The 16,549-nt window shown below is 42.5% G+C and overlaps 1 protein-coding gene across 2 annotated transcripts in view; it reads left to right on the top strand.

Annotated features, from left to right (window-relative positions):
* Positions 1–5,353: 5,353 nt before the first annotated feature.
* The window catches only part of asap2a (ArfGAP with SH3 domain, ankyrin repeat and PH domain 2a), an 85,651-nt gene continuing 74,455 nt past the window's right edge, over positions 5,354–16,549 (top strand). The window contains exon 1 of one of the 2 annotated variants that reach the window (XM_033642991.2): positions 5,354–5,884. In XM_033642991.2, the coding sequence (XP_033498882.1) occupies positions 5,759–5,884 (126 nt within the window). In that variant the 5' untranslated portion in view covers positions 5,354–5,758. The remainder of the gene's footprint in view (positions 5,885–16,549) is intronic. The other variant, XM_078175070.1, reaches the window with a different exon arrangement.

Below are 16,549 nucleotides of genomic sequence, written 5' to 3'. Positions count from 1 at the left end.
AGCTCTGACACGTTGCAAGTGAAGGCCAGGGGGCCCCCTAACACTTTGGGCCCCTAAGCCTGTGCCCATTAGCCCTGTTCAGTAATCAGTCCACGAGCATATGGCTATTTGCTGGTGACAGTACCAGTGCACACCCAATATGAGTTAAACTCGCAAAAACATCAGTAGAAAGAATTATTATTCCACAGCAACACTTCCATTAGAATAGTGGTACATGCTGGGATGAATACTTCAAAACCCAACATTTTGTTATCAAATTAACATCAACAACATCTGCAGCTTATCATATACCACAGTTCAGATGACAACTCAGTCTGTTCTTTATTCCAGTCACATAGACATACTGCACTCTTGCCTATAGCGACACAGAACATCCAAGTGTAGGTAAACCAAATTCTCTGTCATTTGCTGTTTTATGCTTTAGTTTCATCATCTTCTCTTTAAAGTCATTCCTGTACCGAGCATCCATTCAAACAAACCTTTGCCTGAACTCATTATTGAGCTTTCTCTCTGAGCGTTTGTGAGAAAAAACTAAACTCGTTACAGTTCACTGCCCTCCCCTCACCGCTCCTCTCCCTCCCCTTGTTCCATTGCCCGTACCCTCCCCTCCTCTCTTCATCCCTCTCCCATTAGGAGTCCCACAGTGCGCCGCTACCGCTCAGGTTCACCAGGCACCGCTTGCTCAGTTCATGCCAATGTGCAGCCACCTCATTTGTGTAACAAGCTCTTCTTTAATGTAGTCCTTAGTTAGTAATGTGCTCTATGATCTGTGAGAAGCTGAGCTAAAAATGTTTAAGCAGCAGACCTGCAGGAGATGCCATTTTGTCCACTTGTGTGTTGGAAAGTTTCTGCTGCAGAGTGGTTAGCATTAGCTGCTAATTATTCTAAACAAAGAAGTCATTCATTCCACTTGTTTGAAACATAAGATGCTGGATTGTGAGGTTATCCCACCTGTTACACAATCATGATGTCATGGCAGTGCAGTTAGGAAAAAGTGACTCCCACTCAAGCCCTCTGTCCCTTTTATTGCTATGACATGCTGTCTGTTCCCATGTTGGATACTTGTGTACGACACACCCTGTGTTCTGGTGAAGTTTGCAATAAAAACTACAAGCATCTTTTCCAAGAGGGTCTCTGGACTGTACAGTATGACATACGCTTTGGCTTTTATTCCGCTTGCAGCTGGTTGCGTTTGGTTTCACTCTTATTGCAAAATGAGCTTTGGTTTTGAAGGAAAGTGAAAATAGCTCACGGGTGCACCGAGGCAGTGAACAATATGGACCTTCTCAGTTTCGTGTCTCACTAAATCACTAATCAGCCGTGACCACAGCCCATCCAAAACCTACCGCTCTGACCTGTTACTCTGGGCTGTAAGTTGTTTGCATGCAAACAAGGTCTATATTGAGGATGCTGGTGAATGAGGCTTATGTTCAGTTAAACAAAACAGACAACAGCTTCTGTGTTTGCATCTTTTATTCTGCAGGCAAATAGGGCTTGGTTGTAAAATTCAAAAATCAAAAGTTTATGAGGCTTTGATGATTATATGATACAGTAAAAGCAGAGTGTGGATTATTTATGCAAAGGTTACATGACACTATTTCCTGGATCTGCATTCTTATGATCCCTCATTGATATGCTTGGTTGTGCTTTTCCAGGTCCCATAAACAATGTGCTATTCATTTCATGTTCCCAACCTGTACCTGCTGGATGACCCTATTCACCTTTGTTTCCAGTGCTGCTCTTCAGCAGCTTAACGGGGAAAAATACAACTGGTGCAGCACTAACGGTGGAGACATTTTTAAGCTGGTTTGGTTTTGATTTAAAGGATAAAACCTGCATTTAGAAAAGCAGATGTTCCTGAAAATATAAAGCCGTGTCAGTGGTTGAAGAGGACGGCTGGCGCTGACCTCACTGACTGAGCCCCTCTGTCTCTGGATAGCACATGTTCGCCGGGAGTGTGTGCAGAGTTGAAGCCTGAGTAGCCAGTCAGGGTCAGCCTGGGTCTCGGGCTCTTCATTTAGCAGCTTGCCAGGAGACGCTGCAGAGCTGAAAGAATGTGTGAACACTGCCCAGTTTGTGATTTAAAAGCTGCCCAGGGTTTTGCCTTGGCCGCTGTGATACTATTTATACCGGTAGCTGTCCTGCCGGGGCTGAATGAGCTGGGAAGCATCAGCAGATTTTTCATCCCAAAGCCCAAGAAAAACGCAGGCGCCCTGGGAGCAGAGGCTGCAGTTTTTTCAAGCTCCTGTTGACAAAAATTCAAGCATGAGAGAGTCTTCACAAGTTTCAGCCGGCGCCTAATGATAAAATGTTTTCTCCTTCCCCTGCCTCTTCCCAGCAGGATTTTTTGGGGGGGGATACAAAAGTCTTTTTTAAAATCACATTTATTCTTAGCTGTGGCCTACAAAAAACAACAAACCATACTCTCACACATTGCAGTAGCTTCTTTCATTTCAACTCTGGAGCACACACAGAAACAAAGTTGACAGTATTCTGCTAATTACCAGTCTAATTAGCCTTTTTATAGTAATCATTATGATGGTACACTATCGGGGCTCATTACCAGCATCAGTGCTGATCCTGTTGAAGCCTCTCACAAAAATGTTGATCCTTTTCTTCTCTTTGTCAGAGGTGCAACAAAAATTATCTCCAGTCAGCTGTCTAGATAAAAGGTAACACATATGTTCTGACAATATGCAAAAAAATAAAATACAAGATTACATTATTTACAGTATTGTGCTGCAGTTTTTGCATCATGACGAGGCTTTTGTGTTGTTGTGGTTTCTGTATAGATGCATGCTATTTCCATTGAATGAATAATGAAAGCAGGAGATGCAGATTATAAACTCTGTGAACAGCTGCAATTATCAGGAGTGTACACACCAAACACTATATGTTCCTTTCACACTCAGCATTACAGAAAAAATAAGCATACATTAAATACACGTGCACAGAAACACACTTTCACTATGACGCTGCATCACTTTCACACACGCTGCTTCTCCAGTCTCCACCTTAAGAAACTACTAGTGATGCTGTAATCAAGATGCTGCTTTCAAGTGCTGTCGGAAATATTGTGATTATATACAGTGTGTGCTGCAATGGATTAATCAAGTGCCCACATGAGTAGAAAATAGATTTTGGAAAATTGTATCACATTTATATTAATGGATTTTATTATATTTTTATGAGGTATATGTTTATTTAAATCGTTCACATAAGGGTCACATTAGTTGCAATGTTTGGAGAAAAAAATTAAAATCAGTTGAATTTCATTAACTGGCTTCTTGATTGATTTTAGAAGGATATTGTAACAATTTCAACCCACAAGTTACCATTAAAACAGCTCAAATTCTTTCCAGAAGTGGTTTAAATCCACATAGTAATAGTTAACAGACACAAAGACTGTCATTTACTCCTTGGATATGTGACCTTCTGCTGCTAACAAGATCCACCAATCAAAACTCAACAACTCTCAGTTGCTTACATTGTCACAGATGACCACAACTTCATCAAAGTCACTAAACACGGGCCTAAAAGCATTTCATAATTAGATCTAGATTTATTATCCATATTTATATGCACACAAGAAACCACTGAGAAATGAGGCTAGTCGATCAAAAACACAAAATTGTTTTGCACCGTATAGTTTAATATACTATTAATCCACAGTTTACATGCACTTCAGTCAGTACTGAAAAACATAAACATAGTCACTTTAAGAGACATCACAATGAGAGTGAAAGTTGACTAAGCTTAAACCAAAACTTAGTCATAGGGTATACAGAAAAGTAATATAAACAACTTAATGAGAAAATGTTTTGAATTCATCTGGCATCCGTTTTAATTTTCAAGATTCCTCAATATGTTGAATAACATTTTAAGCATTTTGTCTAACATCACCTCTTCTTTATGTTTTTTTTTTTTTAAATCTACATTAATACACATATTGAAGTGCTGACTGCCACACTTTTCTTTTGTTTGCTGAAAAATGTTAAGTAGTATTTAAAGGGGAACTATGCCCATTTTCAAAACTCATACATGTTATTCCTATGGTCTACGACAGTCCAAAAATATTGGTAAATATGAACAACTCTCTCCCAAATCCAAAAACTAGACTGCTAAAACTCAAATTTGTTTTGTCAGTGGAGCAGCTCCAGACTTTATACCCTATGACATCACAAATGGATGTATCAGGAGAACTGGATACAGTATTGGTGGTGGAACCCCATTCACTCCCATGAAAGTTGCTCAGTGGCACATGAAGCCAAACTGGTTAAACTGCCATGTATAAAATAACCCAGATGATCCGGAGATTTTCGGCACTACTTCTGTACTTAATGGTCCATAAAGCATGCACACTAGAGACTTATTGTAGCTGAGCGTGTCCGAGTGGCCAAACGTCTGACCTCCACCGGCTGAACAGCTATGGTTTAGTGCTCTGCTAACTTGAAGGGGGATAAAATGATTTAATCTTGCAGCTCTTCAAGACATTTGAATGTTATCAAACTGAATGGATCATACCCTGATAGTAAAAGAAAAGATTTTGCGGGGTTGTAGCACTCAAATGAATAAAATGGAGGAAAAAAGTATCATCTGATTAACAGATGTCTTTTTCCCAGTGTAAGTCAATAGGAAAAGGTCTTATTAGGCGGATGAACCCCGAAAATAACAGTAGCACCATTTGGCCACTATGAAAATTGGTTTCAATTCCAGGCGCACTTCCTGGGGGCTAGGTATAAAAAAGACAACAAACATTTTGTGGATCCCCAGAATGAGGCTTCATTCATTGTCTATGGAGCACCTCTAGAATTTCTACCCTATGACACCATGAGTTTGAGACTTACTTTTCTGGTTTCTGGCTTTGAGAGAGAGTAGCTCCTGTTCACAATTATTGATTGAACTCTCCTAGGACATGGAAATAACATATTGGAATTCTCAATTTAGGTGGGGTCCTCCTTTAATCTAATGATGTACCAAATATCCCACATTAATGTAAGTATGTAAGTGTTATTGAGATAGTTCAAAGTATATAGTAGACGTATCAGTTATGTTTTCTAAATGTAGGCTACATAACAGATCGAAGCCCCTTTCACGAGGTGTTCAAATCATTTTGTATACTCTGATACAACTTTTAAGTGGTATTGAGGCAGTTGAGCGATTACGCTAAGAGGATTTGATAGTTTACGAGGAGCACATGAAGGCACCACGAGTCCACGCCTTCCAGAAGTCCTGATTGGCTCCCAATTACCAGCCGGTGCTCCTGATTGGCTGTCGCAGGTCCATTGAGTCCCCTCCTCTACCTTTGTCAATTTCTTGCGCTCCCGTTGAAACGCCTGGTTGTTGTTTCCCCGGTCAGGAGGAAGAAGTTGTCCACCCCGCGCTGCCGGAGCTCTGGGAACACCGAGAGAGGACTCCACGGAGGAAGCTCCACTTTTCTTCTGTGACCAGAGGACGACCTGTGAAGCTGAATGGGAAGAGAGTAGCGGGGTGAAATCCAAGAGGAGGGATAAAACCTACCTACTATCACCTTGTAGCTCAGCGCGGTGTGTGACTCCTCGAGCCAGCGTGCGACACCGCTGCACTGGATAGTGTCTGGAGCAAACAAGGGAATGACATAAACACACCCGGAGATGGTTTACTACCCGCGGGGACCTTCAGAGACACTACTGCTGCTGCTGCTGTGAACTTTTCTGCGGTAAAACTCTAGTGGGATTACGAAAAGCGCGTCTTCTTCTCATCAGATAAGGGATTAGCTATGCCGGACCAAATCACGGTTTCAGAGTTTGTGGCAGAGACGAATGAAGATTATAAATCCCCGACTGCCTCTAACTTCACTACCAGGATGTCCCACTGCAGGAATACAGTGGCTGCCCTGGAGGAGGTGAGTGACTCTGGTGGGACTGGGATTGCAGAGTCCCCTTAACACAAACTGTCCCCATAAGAACTAATCTGACCAAAATATGAATTATGCATACCCTTTTATGATATTTACACAATGTTTGACCATTTTTAATTTTAAATACTTGTGTCAACTGGGGTCACCTCTATGAAATATGAATAACAAATAGCTCTCCAATGTACATCTACCCATCCCTCATGCTCCATATTCCCATTTTAACCCACCAAGTCATTGCTCATTAAGGTTTTTATTAGTGTCTTGGATCTATAGTGTGCCATTACACTGTAGCTTTCATGAAGAAGTTGAATTTGTTCGGTCCCCTCAACAATTACAGTAGCCATCAAGAGCAAGTACAGTCAAAACCGTCCATCTGGATAAAGCAATACTCCCAAAAAAGACCCATAATGAGGGAGAAAGGGAGGAATCCCTCATCTGAGCAGACATACAGTCCATGTCCTTTGCAGAATGATAAGATAGAGTGGATTGCAAAATAGTGTGTGAAAAAACTGTTCTTTTCAGTAGTGGTCATTGTATGCATTTTGGGTAAATGTTCATTCCTACAGTGTTTCCCCAGTGTACAGCTGCATCGCACTGTATATGTGCACAGAGAACACTCTGTATTTATGCAGGTCATCAGGAGGAAGGACACTTCCGCTTTGTTCCCTGACAGCCCTCCACCGCCTCCCTCCCTCCCTTGTTATAGTTTCCCCACTTTGTGTGCTGTATGGTAGAGCCTCGCCCTGCCTGATGGTAAAAATAGAATTTCCCACATGAGCTGCTCGGTGTGTTATGTGTGTTAGTGTGTCTCTGCTCTATACGTTAGGGTAAGCTTGTTGACATGGACAGATTCCTCCCGATTTCAGCGTGGAAAAGTTTTCATCTGAATGGAGTCATGACACCTTTTTCTTGTAAAAACAGGAATGCGAATGTGTGATTTTGCGCAGAGACGAGATAAGTCGCTGGCGTCTAATGTCAGCTTTACTCCTACTTCCCCTGTGTTTGTGCAGGGCTTAGCCAGGCAGCCAGACATACACCTGCTCAGGCTGACAGGTGTTTCACTTGGGCGTCAGACATCTCACTACACACCGTTTCATTCAAACCTGCTGCTGCTGGGTTTAAAATAGCAATTAATCTGCTATTGGGAAGGATTTCAACACTGCTTAGAGTGGAATGTGCATTTCTGTAGAAGTAAGCAAATAAGTGTGTGGATTAAACTCTTTTAAAATAGTAGGTCAGCAGTAATTGCTGGTTGGCGAGGTTGTGTTGGGAGTCACATTCAGCAACTTTGTTTTAGTGATGACGAGCTGCAGTTGAAGCTGCTGAATTGTTGTTGCAGAGATGTGGAGTAGCGTGTTGGTGTTACACATTGACCTCAGGCTCAGGGAACACAAGGCCTTATTGTTGGGACAACAAGACCTTACTCACTTTGGTCTGTTTGACCAATTAAACACCGCAGTGGACGGGGAACACTTCCTCTTATTGTCTGCCAGCCCGCCTTGAATCTCAAACACACGCTCACAAACAAAAGCACATTTACATATGTGCATACAAGGACATCCACAAGGAGCTGGTACTTTATGATGTTTAAAATTCAGCTATTTTTTAATATTCCTGTCAGCATGTCTCGAAAATGTTGACCTACCGTCAAGAGGATGACTCTTTCACCCTTGAGTGTAATGATACATCCATATACTGTATGTTCATGGAGGCTAAATGAAAATAAAAATATCAGATTTAGCTGTTTTCAGCATTGTGCTGAGTCTCAAACATTGTGCTGATTCTGACCTTCTCTATAAAAACAGTTTGCATGTGTACCCTACCCTTCAACTGACAGTTGAGGACGAGCTGATGGGAGTAGCACAATCTTCTGTGATGCTACAGTGGTCTGGTCTATCATTTCAGAAGATGCCTTGTTTTGTGGGTAGGCACCTATGAGTTTTGATGTCTGTATTTTTTGTTTACTGACTTCAATATTTTTGCACACAACCTTCTGTTGCTCTGTTGTTTTTTGGTATGTAAATATTCTGGATATGATAATGCTATCAATTGGAAAGCAGTGGCTTTATAAACATTGTAACATTATGTGCATATATTTACCTTGGCATCTTGCTGACTATTTTCAAAGTGCAACCAGCAAGCAACTGGAGAATATGATTGTGAACTGTTTCAAAAGTATGCCACAGATTTAACACTGCACGCACTGCAACTTTTTGGACTCATGGTGGAAAGTTTAAAACAAAAATGATCAGAATTGATGCAGCAGAATCACACATGGTCATCTTTTTTCCACACATTACTCTGGTGCCTGCAATACCCACAATGCAGCTCAACCACCCACAGTTTGGTCTGATGTAGCGTTACATTTACCCTGGAGTTGTAGAACTGGGAATGACATCACACTTGAGTTAGGCGTGTTCCAGTACAACAACTCTGAAAACCAAAGTGTTGTTACCAATTCCAGTTCTAGCCACATTAGCCATTGTTAGCAATACTGGTTGATAACAACCACAGATAGAAGTTGAATAACTGTGTATAAAACTGTTTTAATGAGACAAGTGAGACAGAAGTGCTAACAAAAAGTTAATTACTACAGCTCTCGCTACTGTTGATGTGCGGAGCAGCCATCTTGAATTTCGAGTCAGAGATTGGTGAGGTTTCTCCAACTTTCCGAGTCGCGAATCCAACTTCTGAGGGCATTCCAGTTGAAGTCTCTATTTGGGAGCTCGGAAATTTTAACTTCCTAGTGCAGTTTGAAGGCACCATGAGATTCAGGTATGCCATGCTACTAGTGGCTAATGTAGCAGCTAGTGTCAAGCAGAGATGAGGAGTACCGAGGTCTGGTAGGCTCACTTCTTTCAAACTCCACACCACCGGGTTTTTTAAATTCTCAAACTTGTAGTCTTCAGCCCGTACAAACAAAATAATCAGACTTCGCACAGCTCCATCTGGAACCACACTATTATACCCTTTTCACATATACAATAGCACTGCCCAAGACCAGTAAACAGACCTTGATGTGTGAAATCAGTGGAGTTCCCCTGTAAGCAAAGCCTTACATTAGGTCACTCTTGGAATCATTAACACGTCTGTTCAGTTTTGACACTAGTTTACTTTTTGTGTGGGTGCAACGTGTTGACAGGGGAGATTAATTTGTTAGTAGAGGGGTGTGATTAATGTGCAATTCTGCTGTGCCAGACGGCTTAAGTACTACTTTCTGTGTAGTGCAAATTACATGGAAGTTCTGTTCGTTGATCCTTTTGCCAATGATAAGCTATGTAAACCATGTACATACTTGTGTATTGTTTGTCTGTGGACAGCCACCATTAGATATGTTGGATAGGTCAGATCCTAACAACCAGTGTGGAGTATTTTGAACAGTACAGTAAACACAAATCTAAGTGCAACACGTTTTGTCAATTCAATCTACAGTGCACTTTTAATCTGGACTGTATGAGTGCTCTGTATTTCCTAACGGAGCTCGGGGTTGTTTAAAATAGCTGATGCACTTACAGCCTCAGCCTTAAAAGACCTTTTAAAACTGACCTCTGGATCTGATTGTTTACAGGAAGCCTTTAAACACATTAACAGCAGACGAGACTCAAACGCTCAGAGGTTTTACGTAAATGGGTGCCCAAATGTTGCGTAATTACTTCTTTCTAAACTTAATTGCATCTGACACAACCTTAATTAGGCTAGTAGTTTTAAACTGCTGGCTATTAAGAGAGCATTCAGAGGGCTTGTGTGTGCTCGTGTTTATACGTGTGTGTGTGTGTGTGTGTGTGTGTGTCGATAAAACCACAGTAATAAAAACCTGTTTATCCAGTAAGAGGATGTGGGGCTTTGTGTCATGACCCCCCTCTGTGCTCCTGTGAAACATGGCTCCTTTTCCTCCACACTTGTGTTGACTTGTTGCTGGCAAGTTCAGAGTCCAGACTTTGAGAAATATGAGCTCTAGATCTGGTTTCTCCTTGAAGATTCATTCAAAATGATCTGAATGGCATATACTGACTACTGTAGTACACTTGGAATGCTATGATCCAAACCTGACAATAAAATACAGAGTGTTTCAATCTCTGATTTTGACCTGTTGTCATGGTATATCATGGCTTCGTAAAAGGAGATTTTCTGAAACTCTTATGTAACTTAAACTAATGTTTTTTTTATGCTGCATCTTGTGGAATTTATTCCTCTTCTTTACTAGTTCATACGTGTGACATTGTGATGCAGAGAATCCAGAAATACAGAATACACAAAATCATTCTCCATATTTGAAAAGATGACAAGATTGACATCCATTTTTCTTGTCAATTGCCGAACTTTCACGAGTTTAACCCGAGGGCTAGGTGCTGATATCGACCAAAACAACCCAGTACCAAGCAGTATCAAAACATCTCCAGTCAAACGAAACCTGCATTCAATCTGTCTTTATTAAAGGTCTGATTCTGAACCTTGTAGACTTCTTGCCATATCAGCAACATTTTTGTTGCTTACGTGTCCAGACTCTGAGCTGCTCTCTTCCCTGCGAACTGTCAGTTCATTGTCTGTTCAGTTAGCACAAGCTAACACAGCAGCAGTGACTAACATCCAACACCAAGCTGTTAAACAGTCCCAACAAACTCACACTGAAACGGCTCAACTCTATTGTTAAACTCATTAGTAACCGTTAGGTAAGAATAACTGTGTGATGCTAATAGTTAGCTTTGTCACTGTGTGTGCAGCCAGCAGACTCCCTGTTCCCCGCTGGAGCTCACACTCCCTCAAGCAGCAGCAGCTATTTAAACCATACAGTCTGTGGTGTGGTGAAATTCAGTGTGTATTGATAGAGTTGATAGTTCAGCATACAGCAAGGCTATCAAAGCATTCAGAATTATGGCTATACTACAACATGACGCTCCAGTCACATTATGGTTATTGAATGAAGTACTTTATTGGTATCAGTATCACTTTAGGGGAACTGGCATTTACACTGATATAACAGTACCCAGCCCCAGGTAAACCCCTAAACCACAAAGTCACTTGTGTACTCCACTCTCTGTGTTAAAATCGTGACCTCACTAGTTCATTTTGAAGGCAGCACTGGCCCCCGAGGGCTGAGCTGACCTCTCTGTTAAGTATTGATCTTGATAAAAATGCCCCTGCGCTTTTGTCTCGCCTTAGAAAGACACATGGGGATGTCTGCAGGATGTCTGTCTGAGGCCAGAAACTGGCACACACACGACTGTCTTGGGTCTATTTTTGCATCTGTGACTGTTTTTATGCCCCAGTTACTGAATCCTGCCCAGCAGAGAGAGACGACTCCTAAAATGATACAATCAATAGAGTTGTCTCCTTGAACAAATCTCAAGTGCATCCACTTCTAGCTCAGGTATGAATACATTGATGTGATATCACTTAGGGCTCAATGAGAAGTTGTGGCAGGCATTAAAAGCTTTAATAGTGTATTCATTGAGTTATTGGGATCACTGTGTATTACATCAACAGCCCTCAAACTGAATACAATGAGTGTGGAAGAGATCTGACTCATACTGTAGACTGCAGACGACTGCTGAGTATCAGGGCTTGTGGCTACAGCTCAACCATCACTACTTGACATTCAAGACGAGCTTTTGTGTTGTCAGCAGTGTATCGCTTTGATCAGACTGTCAGCTGCATGTAGCTGCTCAGACAGACATAATATTTCATGACATTACAGCTGCTCTGTAATTTACAGTCGCCTGACAGGTAGAGTGCATGCTGGTAATGCAGTCTTGGATGTCTTCTTTTATTGACGCATAAATGCAATACATAAATACCCAAGTTGCTTCGAACCCTCTTGGCACATAAACAAAGTTCTGCACTTGATTGCCTCAGCATGTCTATTTATTTGTATATTTACTTAATGTTTATTTTTAAAGGGACAACTACACAGCATGAACCAATACCACATACCACAGCTTTCATAAACTAATCCAGTTTGCAACACTGTACCTTGATGGGCCTTTATAAAAACACACTGCTCAATAGAAAAATGTACAAAACAAATTACCATTTAAAATCTGCATGACAGGCAACTGATCATCCGTGTCTTCAAAACAGTTTCAAATGACCCCATTCATAATACCTATTGAGTTCCCTTCCCCTTTGAGAACATGTCAAACCATGCAAGATGTCTCTCCAAAGACTAAGCGAACTTGAGTATTGTGAAACAGGGTCCATACAGTCATGAAAAACCTGGAAAAGTCATGGAATTTAAAAATAGCAATTTTCCAGACTGGATAAGTTTTGGAAGATAAATAAACTCAGACATTTTTGGAAAAGTCATGGAAATTTGCTTCACAAACACCTGTATAATAGAGTATAGGCTATATGCTGTAATGTTTGGGCAGATTAGTCACTTCACTTGACGTGAAGTTGTTCTCTGCATGGTTAATGTCAGACTCCGGCCTGAGTTGCAGCTTCTACTTTGACGAGATGTAAATTTGTGCAATGCCAGGCAAATGCAGAATTAATAAGGTCTGGTGTCACTTGGATAAGCGCAAGGCGTGGCTTGCGAAGACCTTGACCCGGGGCGTGCCAAATGTGGACTGTGTGGTAGAACATTCGACACTTAGTTTCACCCTGGTGATCAATGTGACACCTGCTACCAGCTGCAGTGCTTCCTTCTCATCCATCATCAACCAAGGGACCATTTCGGGTGCTGTGCCCAGAACCGTGCCCGAACCGCGCTGTGTCCCCTAACTGCAAAAGTACTATGGGCGCTAAAGGTGGCTAATTCTCACTATTCCTGACAACTTATGTAAAGACACAAGCTAGGTTTTTCTGGTCATGTTCCTCGACAGCCAGGTAACTGAGTGATACATTTTGACATAGATTGTTATTATTTTTCATCCGTACACATGTTTCAGAGAATGTATCATGAAAATTTGCCTTAAAGTCATGAAAGTTATGAAAATGTATTGGTAAAAAGTGTATGAACCCTGGCAGAACTTGCACCCTGTACCTCACATGAGCCAAAACAACCATCAACAATACTGCATGAATCATAGACCTGTATCCCAAGAGAGAACACAGAACTGCAGCATGGTCTATAGCCTCCCTTATATAGTGCCAGGAACCCACCCATCCAGTAGGCCTCTCTCTCTCTGTCCCAAATCCCTTTGTCCAGTTTATTCATTTTTCGCCCATGAATAATGGTTATTTATAGCCCAGTCAGCTTTTCATGGGTCATTACTGGTGTTTTGGGGGGGGGGGGGGGGGGGGGTTGAGGGTGACTCCGTCTTGAAGGTTAGCGTCATTAGTCTTCCATCTGGCTATTTTTTCATCCAAACACTGGTATGCCAGCTATGCTCTCGTATGGCATGCTGCCTTGCTGCTTGATTTTGTTGAGAGGTTATTAGGGAGTACCTCTGAGAGGGAGATGGTATTTGCAGCATTCACTAGCAACTGTTGGCACTCGCTCTGCAGGCCGCACCAGCCTCCAGTCTGGTTCTCACGGGCTTTCCAAACTTTCCTGATGTAGGTAATGGGGCTTGTAAAATAGTAAGTGGATTCTCAATGAACTGGAGTGTTGAGCAGTCAGGTACCTGCTGTGAGCTTCTTTAGTCTCTCATCTCTTTAGAGCACCTCTAAGCTTAGTCTCAGGCCACCGGTTGAGACTAAGCTTAGAGGTGCTCAGTCTCAGGCCACCGGTTGTTTTGGGTACATGCTTGAACTTGACAGGAACCCATATTGTCTGTTAACACAAGACGATATCTCATTTAATTTCCAGCTGACTCAGTGGCTTCAGTGCTTTGTCTTTGCATAACAGGTTGAAGCAGAGAGAAACACCTGCTCTACTGCTTTGTGCTGAAACGTCTCATTTAAAGTGCAATGATTTATGGTTGATGTGTTAACATCTGAAGGCAAGTGTATTCTCGTAACTCTTCTCCATGTGTCAGTCTGCCAACTCGTGTTGATGCTGGAGTAGTTCCCGGACCAAGAGAAAGGCCTAGCCTTCCTCTGCCCCAATTCCTCCCCCCATTTCAGGCAAGGTTGGCGGGAACGGCTGTGGCCCGGCTGGGGACAACAGCTGCCCCCCTGCAACAGGTGGCCTGGACGAAAGTTTTAACAAGGCTCCAGACAGTAGGATTATCGATGCAGGGACAATCCACGTTTAATAGCTTTAGAGACACACGGATGGATCTACAAGCTCTAACGCACACATGGCCTAAATGTGCAGTCTGGCCCAAGTGAGCAGTCCAAACCCCCAGACATTCTGGCCAGTCTTCAGTATACCACCTAAGAAGCTTAATGCTTCCTATAATTGAAATGGGATTTCTGGCAGGATCACTGCAGTTCTGTCTCTTCTCTTTAACCTCACTCTACATCCGCTGTCCCCCCTGTCCCTTGACTTTGCCTTACTGTAGTTAATGCACCAGAGTAGGCCAAGTACATTGAATCAAAGCCAACTACACGCATTCTTCCAAATCCCGAGGGAGAACTCTTAGTTTTTATGTAAGAATTGTTGATGAGTTTCCATATATAGCTTTTCCTGATGCATTTGTGTTGTAGGAATGATGAGAAAGTTATAGTGTCACCATTTTGGTCTTGAATAGGGGAGCATCAGCACTGTTATGGCCAATTCATAGTTTTCAATCCGCACGTCTGCAAGGGTCTACTTTGGTTTTTACAATGTACATGTCATCATCCGCCTATGTCTGTGAGAGTCCATGTGGATCCCTGTGTGGACATCTGCATGCAGCCCAAAATTTGTGACCATATGGACTGTACGCATAGCCAACGCAAAGACTGCACATGCTCCAGTTACAAAATATAGTCTCTTGTTTGACACTCCTGTGCAGTTGGTGGCGAATGAACCTCTATCTGGTTTGCTAAGAAGATAATCAGGGTTTTCCACACATTCATTTATTTGTGGCAGCCCGCCATGATTAAAACATCTGTCGCCATGTTTTGATTTTCTGTTTTGGAGCTGGACTGTTCATATGGTGTGCTTTTGGAGTATATATAATGTTCAGTGCCCCACACTCACAGACAGAGCAGCAGAACGCCAGGTGCAGATGATGTGTGAGCCCAAGCTCTGGTAATTCATTTGTGTTGTCCATACTCATGATGGTTACTGTATGTGCTAAGCTAAGTTGGTAAACTGGCTTTAGTTAACTTGATTTATTGTGGAACCTTGCACTGCTGAGTGGCACTTATGAATTTATGCTGTGCACATGCCAAGAAGTGAACAATAATTTGACTATGTTTGATTAAAAAGCTGCCTTTTTTTTTTAGGAACGTGTTTTGTGCCGAACAGTTCAGGAGGAATACATGTACCACAGTGACCCTTGTCTGGCATTGTAACTCTAAGATACAGTAGAACGTCACCCTAACCTCGGTTATAGCGAATGTCCTTTTCGTCCTTCGACCTTGCTGTTTCCTACGTTTTGAAATGTGGTGTCCCTCCCGTCTCCAGAGTGGGGTAGAGCAGGGTCTGTGTTATCACCCAGAAACAGTCTCTAACCCGGCCCTCATTATGATGCAGCAGCCCTCTCCATGGATCTACAAGGGGCAAAGGTCACAGTCATGTCCCAATTGATTCAAAGCCATGATCTCTCCTATCCCCTGATGGGCTTTGACTGTTTTGATGTGATATGATTTTACTCACTCTTGTACACCCTCTGTCCTCATCGAGTGTGGGTGGTGGGAGTGAATTAATTACCAAGATTGTGTGGAGCCCACTGGCTATTGTCAATCCTGGTAGGTCTGCTTAGACTGGAGGAGGATTGTTGGGGCAAAGATGATGCTGAAACTATCCGGCATGGTGTCAGGGATCGAGGGGAAAGGCAAGGCTGGCTGCTTTCTGTCCGACACGAGGTTAGGGGGTTGGACACAAGGGGCACTGGGGGCAAATGGAAACTTAAAGCTGGTCTCATCCATCAGAGTGTCCTGGCCCAGATTGTCTGAGGCGGCTGCTGTTGACGGCTATTGTTCCCTGACAGGCCCTGCCTCTTCATTAATGAACTCCACCATTGATTTGCAGTCCTGGCCACTCGGCTCTGCTTGGGGCCAGGGTGGGGTGGGAGGGGGCGATCCTCACAGTTGTGTTGTCCTGCTGCCACTTTCACTCAGGGAACAGACCCAGACCTCTTCTTCTCTGTTGGAGAAATGTTTTGAACTCCTTGGAGGCTCTCAACAGGGAGCTTAAGTGCGACTGACTCAGCTGGGACCAAACTAGATCAGCTGTATAATCCTGAAAGAAGGCATTTTGGTCAAGAAAATGTTGACTTTGGGCAAGTGAATTTCTGATTCACTTTCCTGATGAGGCAATTGAAAAAAAAAACCCTGATTTGCAGGAGTTGTAGCACCAGACTTTGTTATTTGAAGTTAAACCCGCTCTCATTTTACCCATGCAAGTTTTATCTGAGGAAACTGCTGGGGAAGCTCTCCTGAAGTCTGAGACCCTTTAGATTGTCTCGGTTTCATTGAAAGGCTTGGTTTACATTAAGGGAAACTCTTTTCATGTTAAAAGCTTCCAGTGGAGTTCAAAGGACTTATTTGAAATGATTTTTTTGTGCCATTGAAGTGAGCTCTCAAACCCACAATAACACACACACACACACACACACACACACACTCTCATGCTATCTGTAGTGTTTTACTGCAGCGTTCTCCAGGAGAAAGCAG

Source organism: Epinephelus lanceolatus, chromosome 15 (genome assembly GCF_041903045.1).
Source record: "Epinephelus lanceolatus isolate andai-2023 chromosome 15, ASM4190304v1, whole genome shotgun sequence".
Classification (NCBI taxonomy): domain Eukaryota; kingdom Metazoa; phylum Chordata; class Actinopteri; order Perciformes; family Serranidae; genus Epinephelus; species Epinephelus lanceolatus.
The sequence above is the reverse complement of the archived record's forward strand: the minus strand, read 5'-3'. Positions and strand labels throughout refer to the sequence as shown.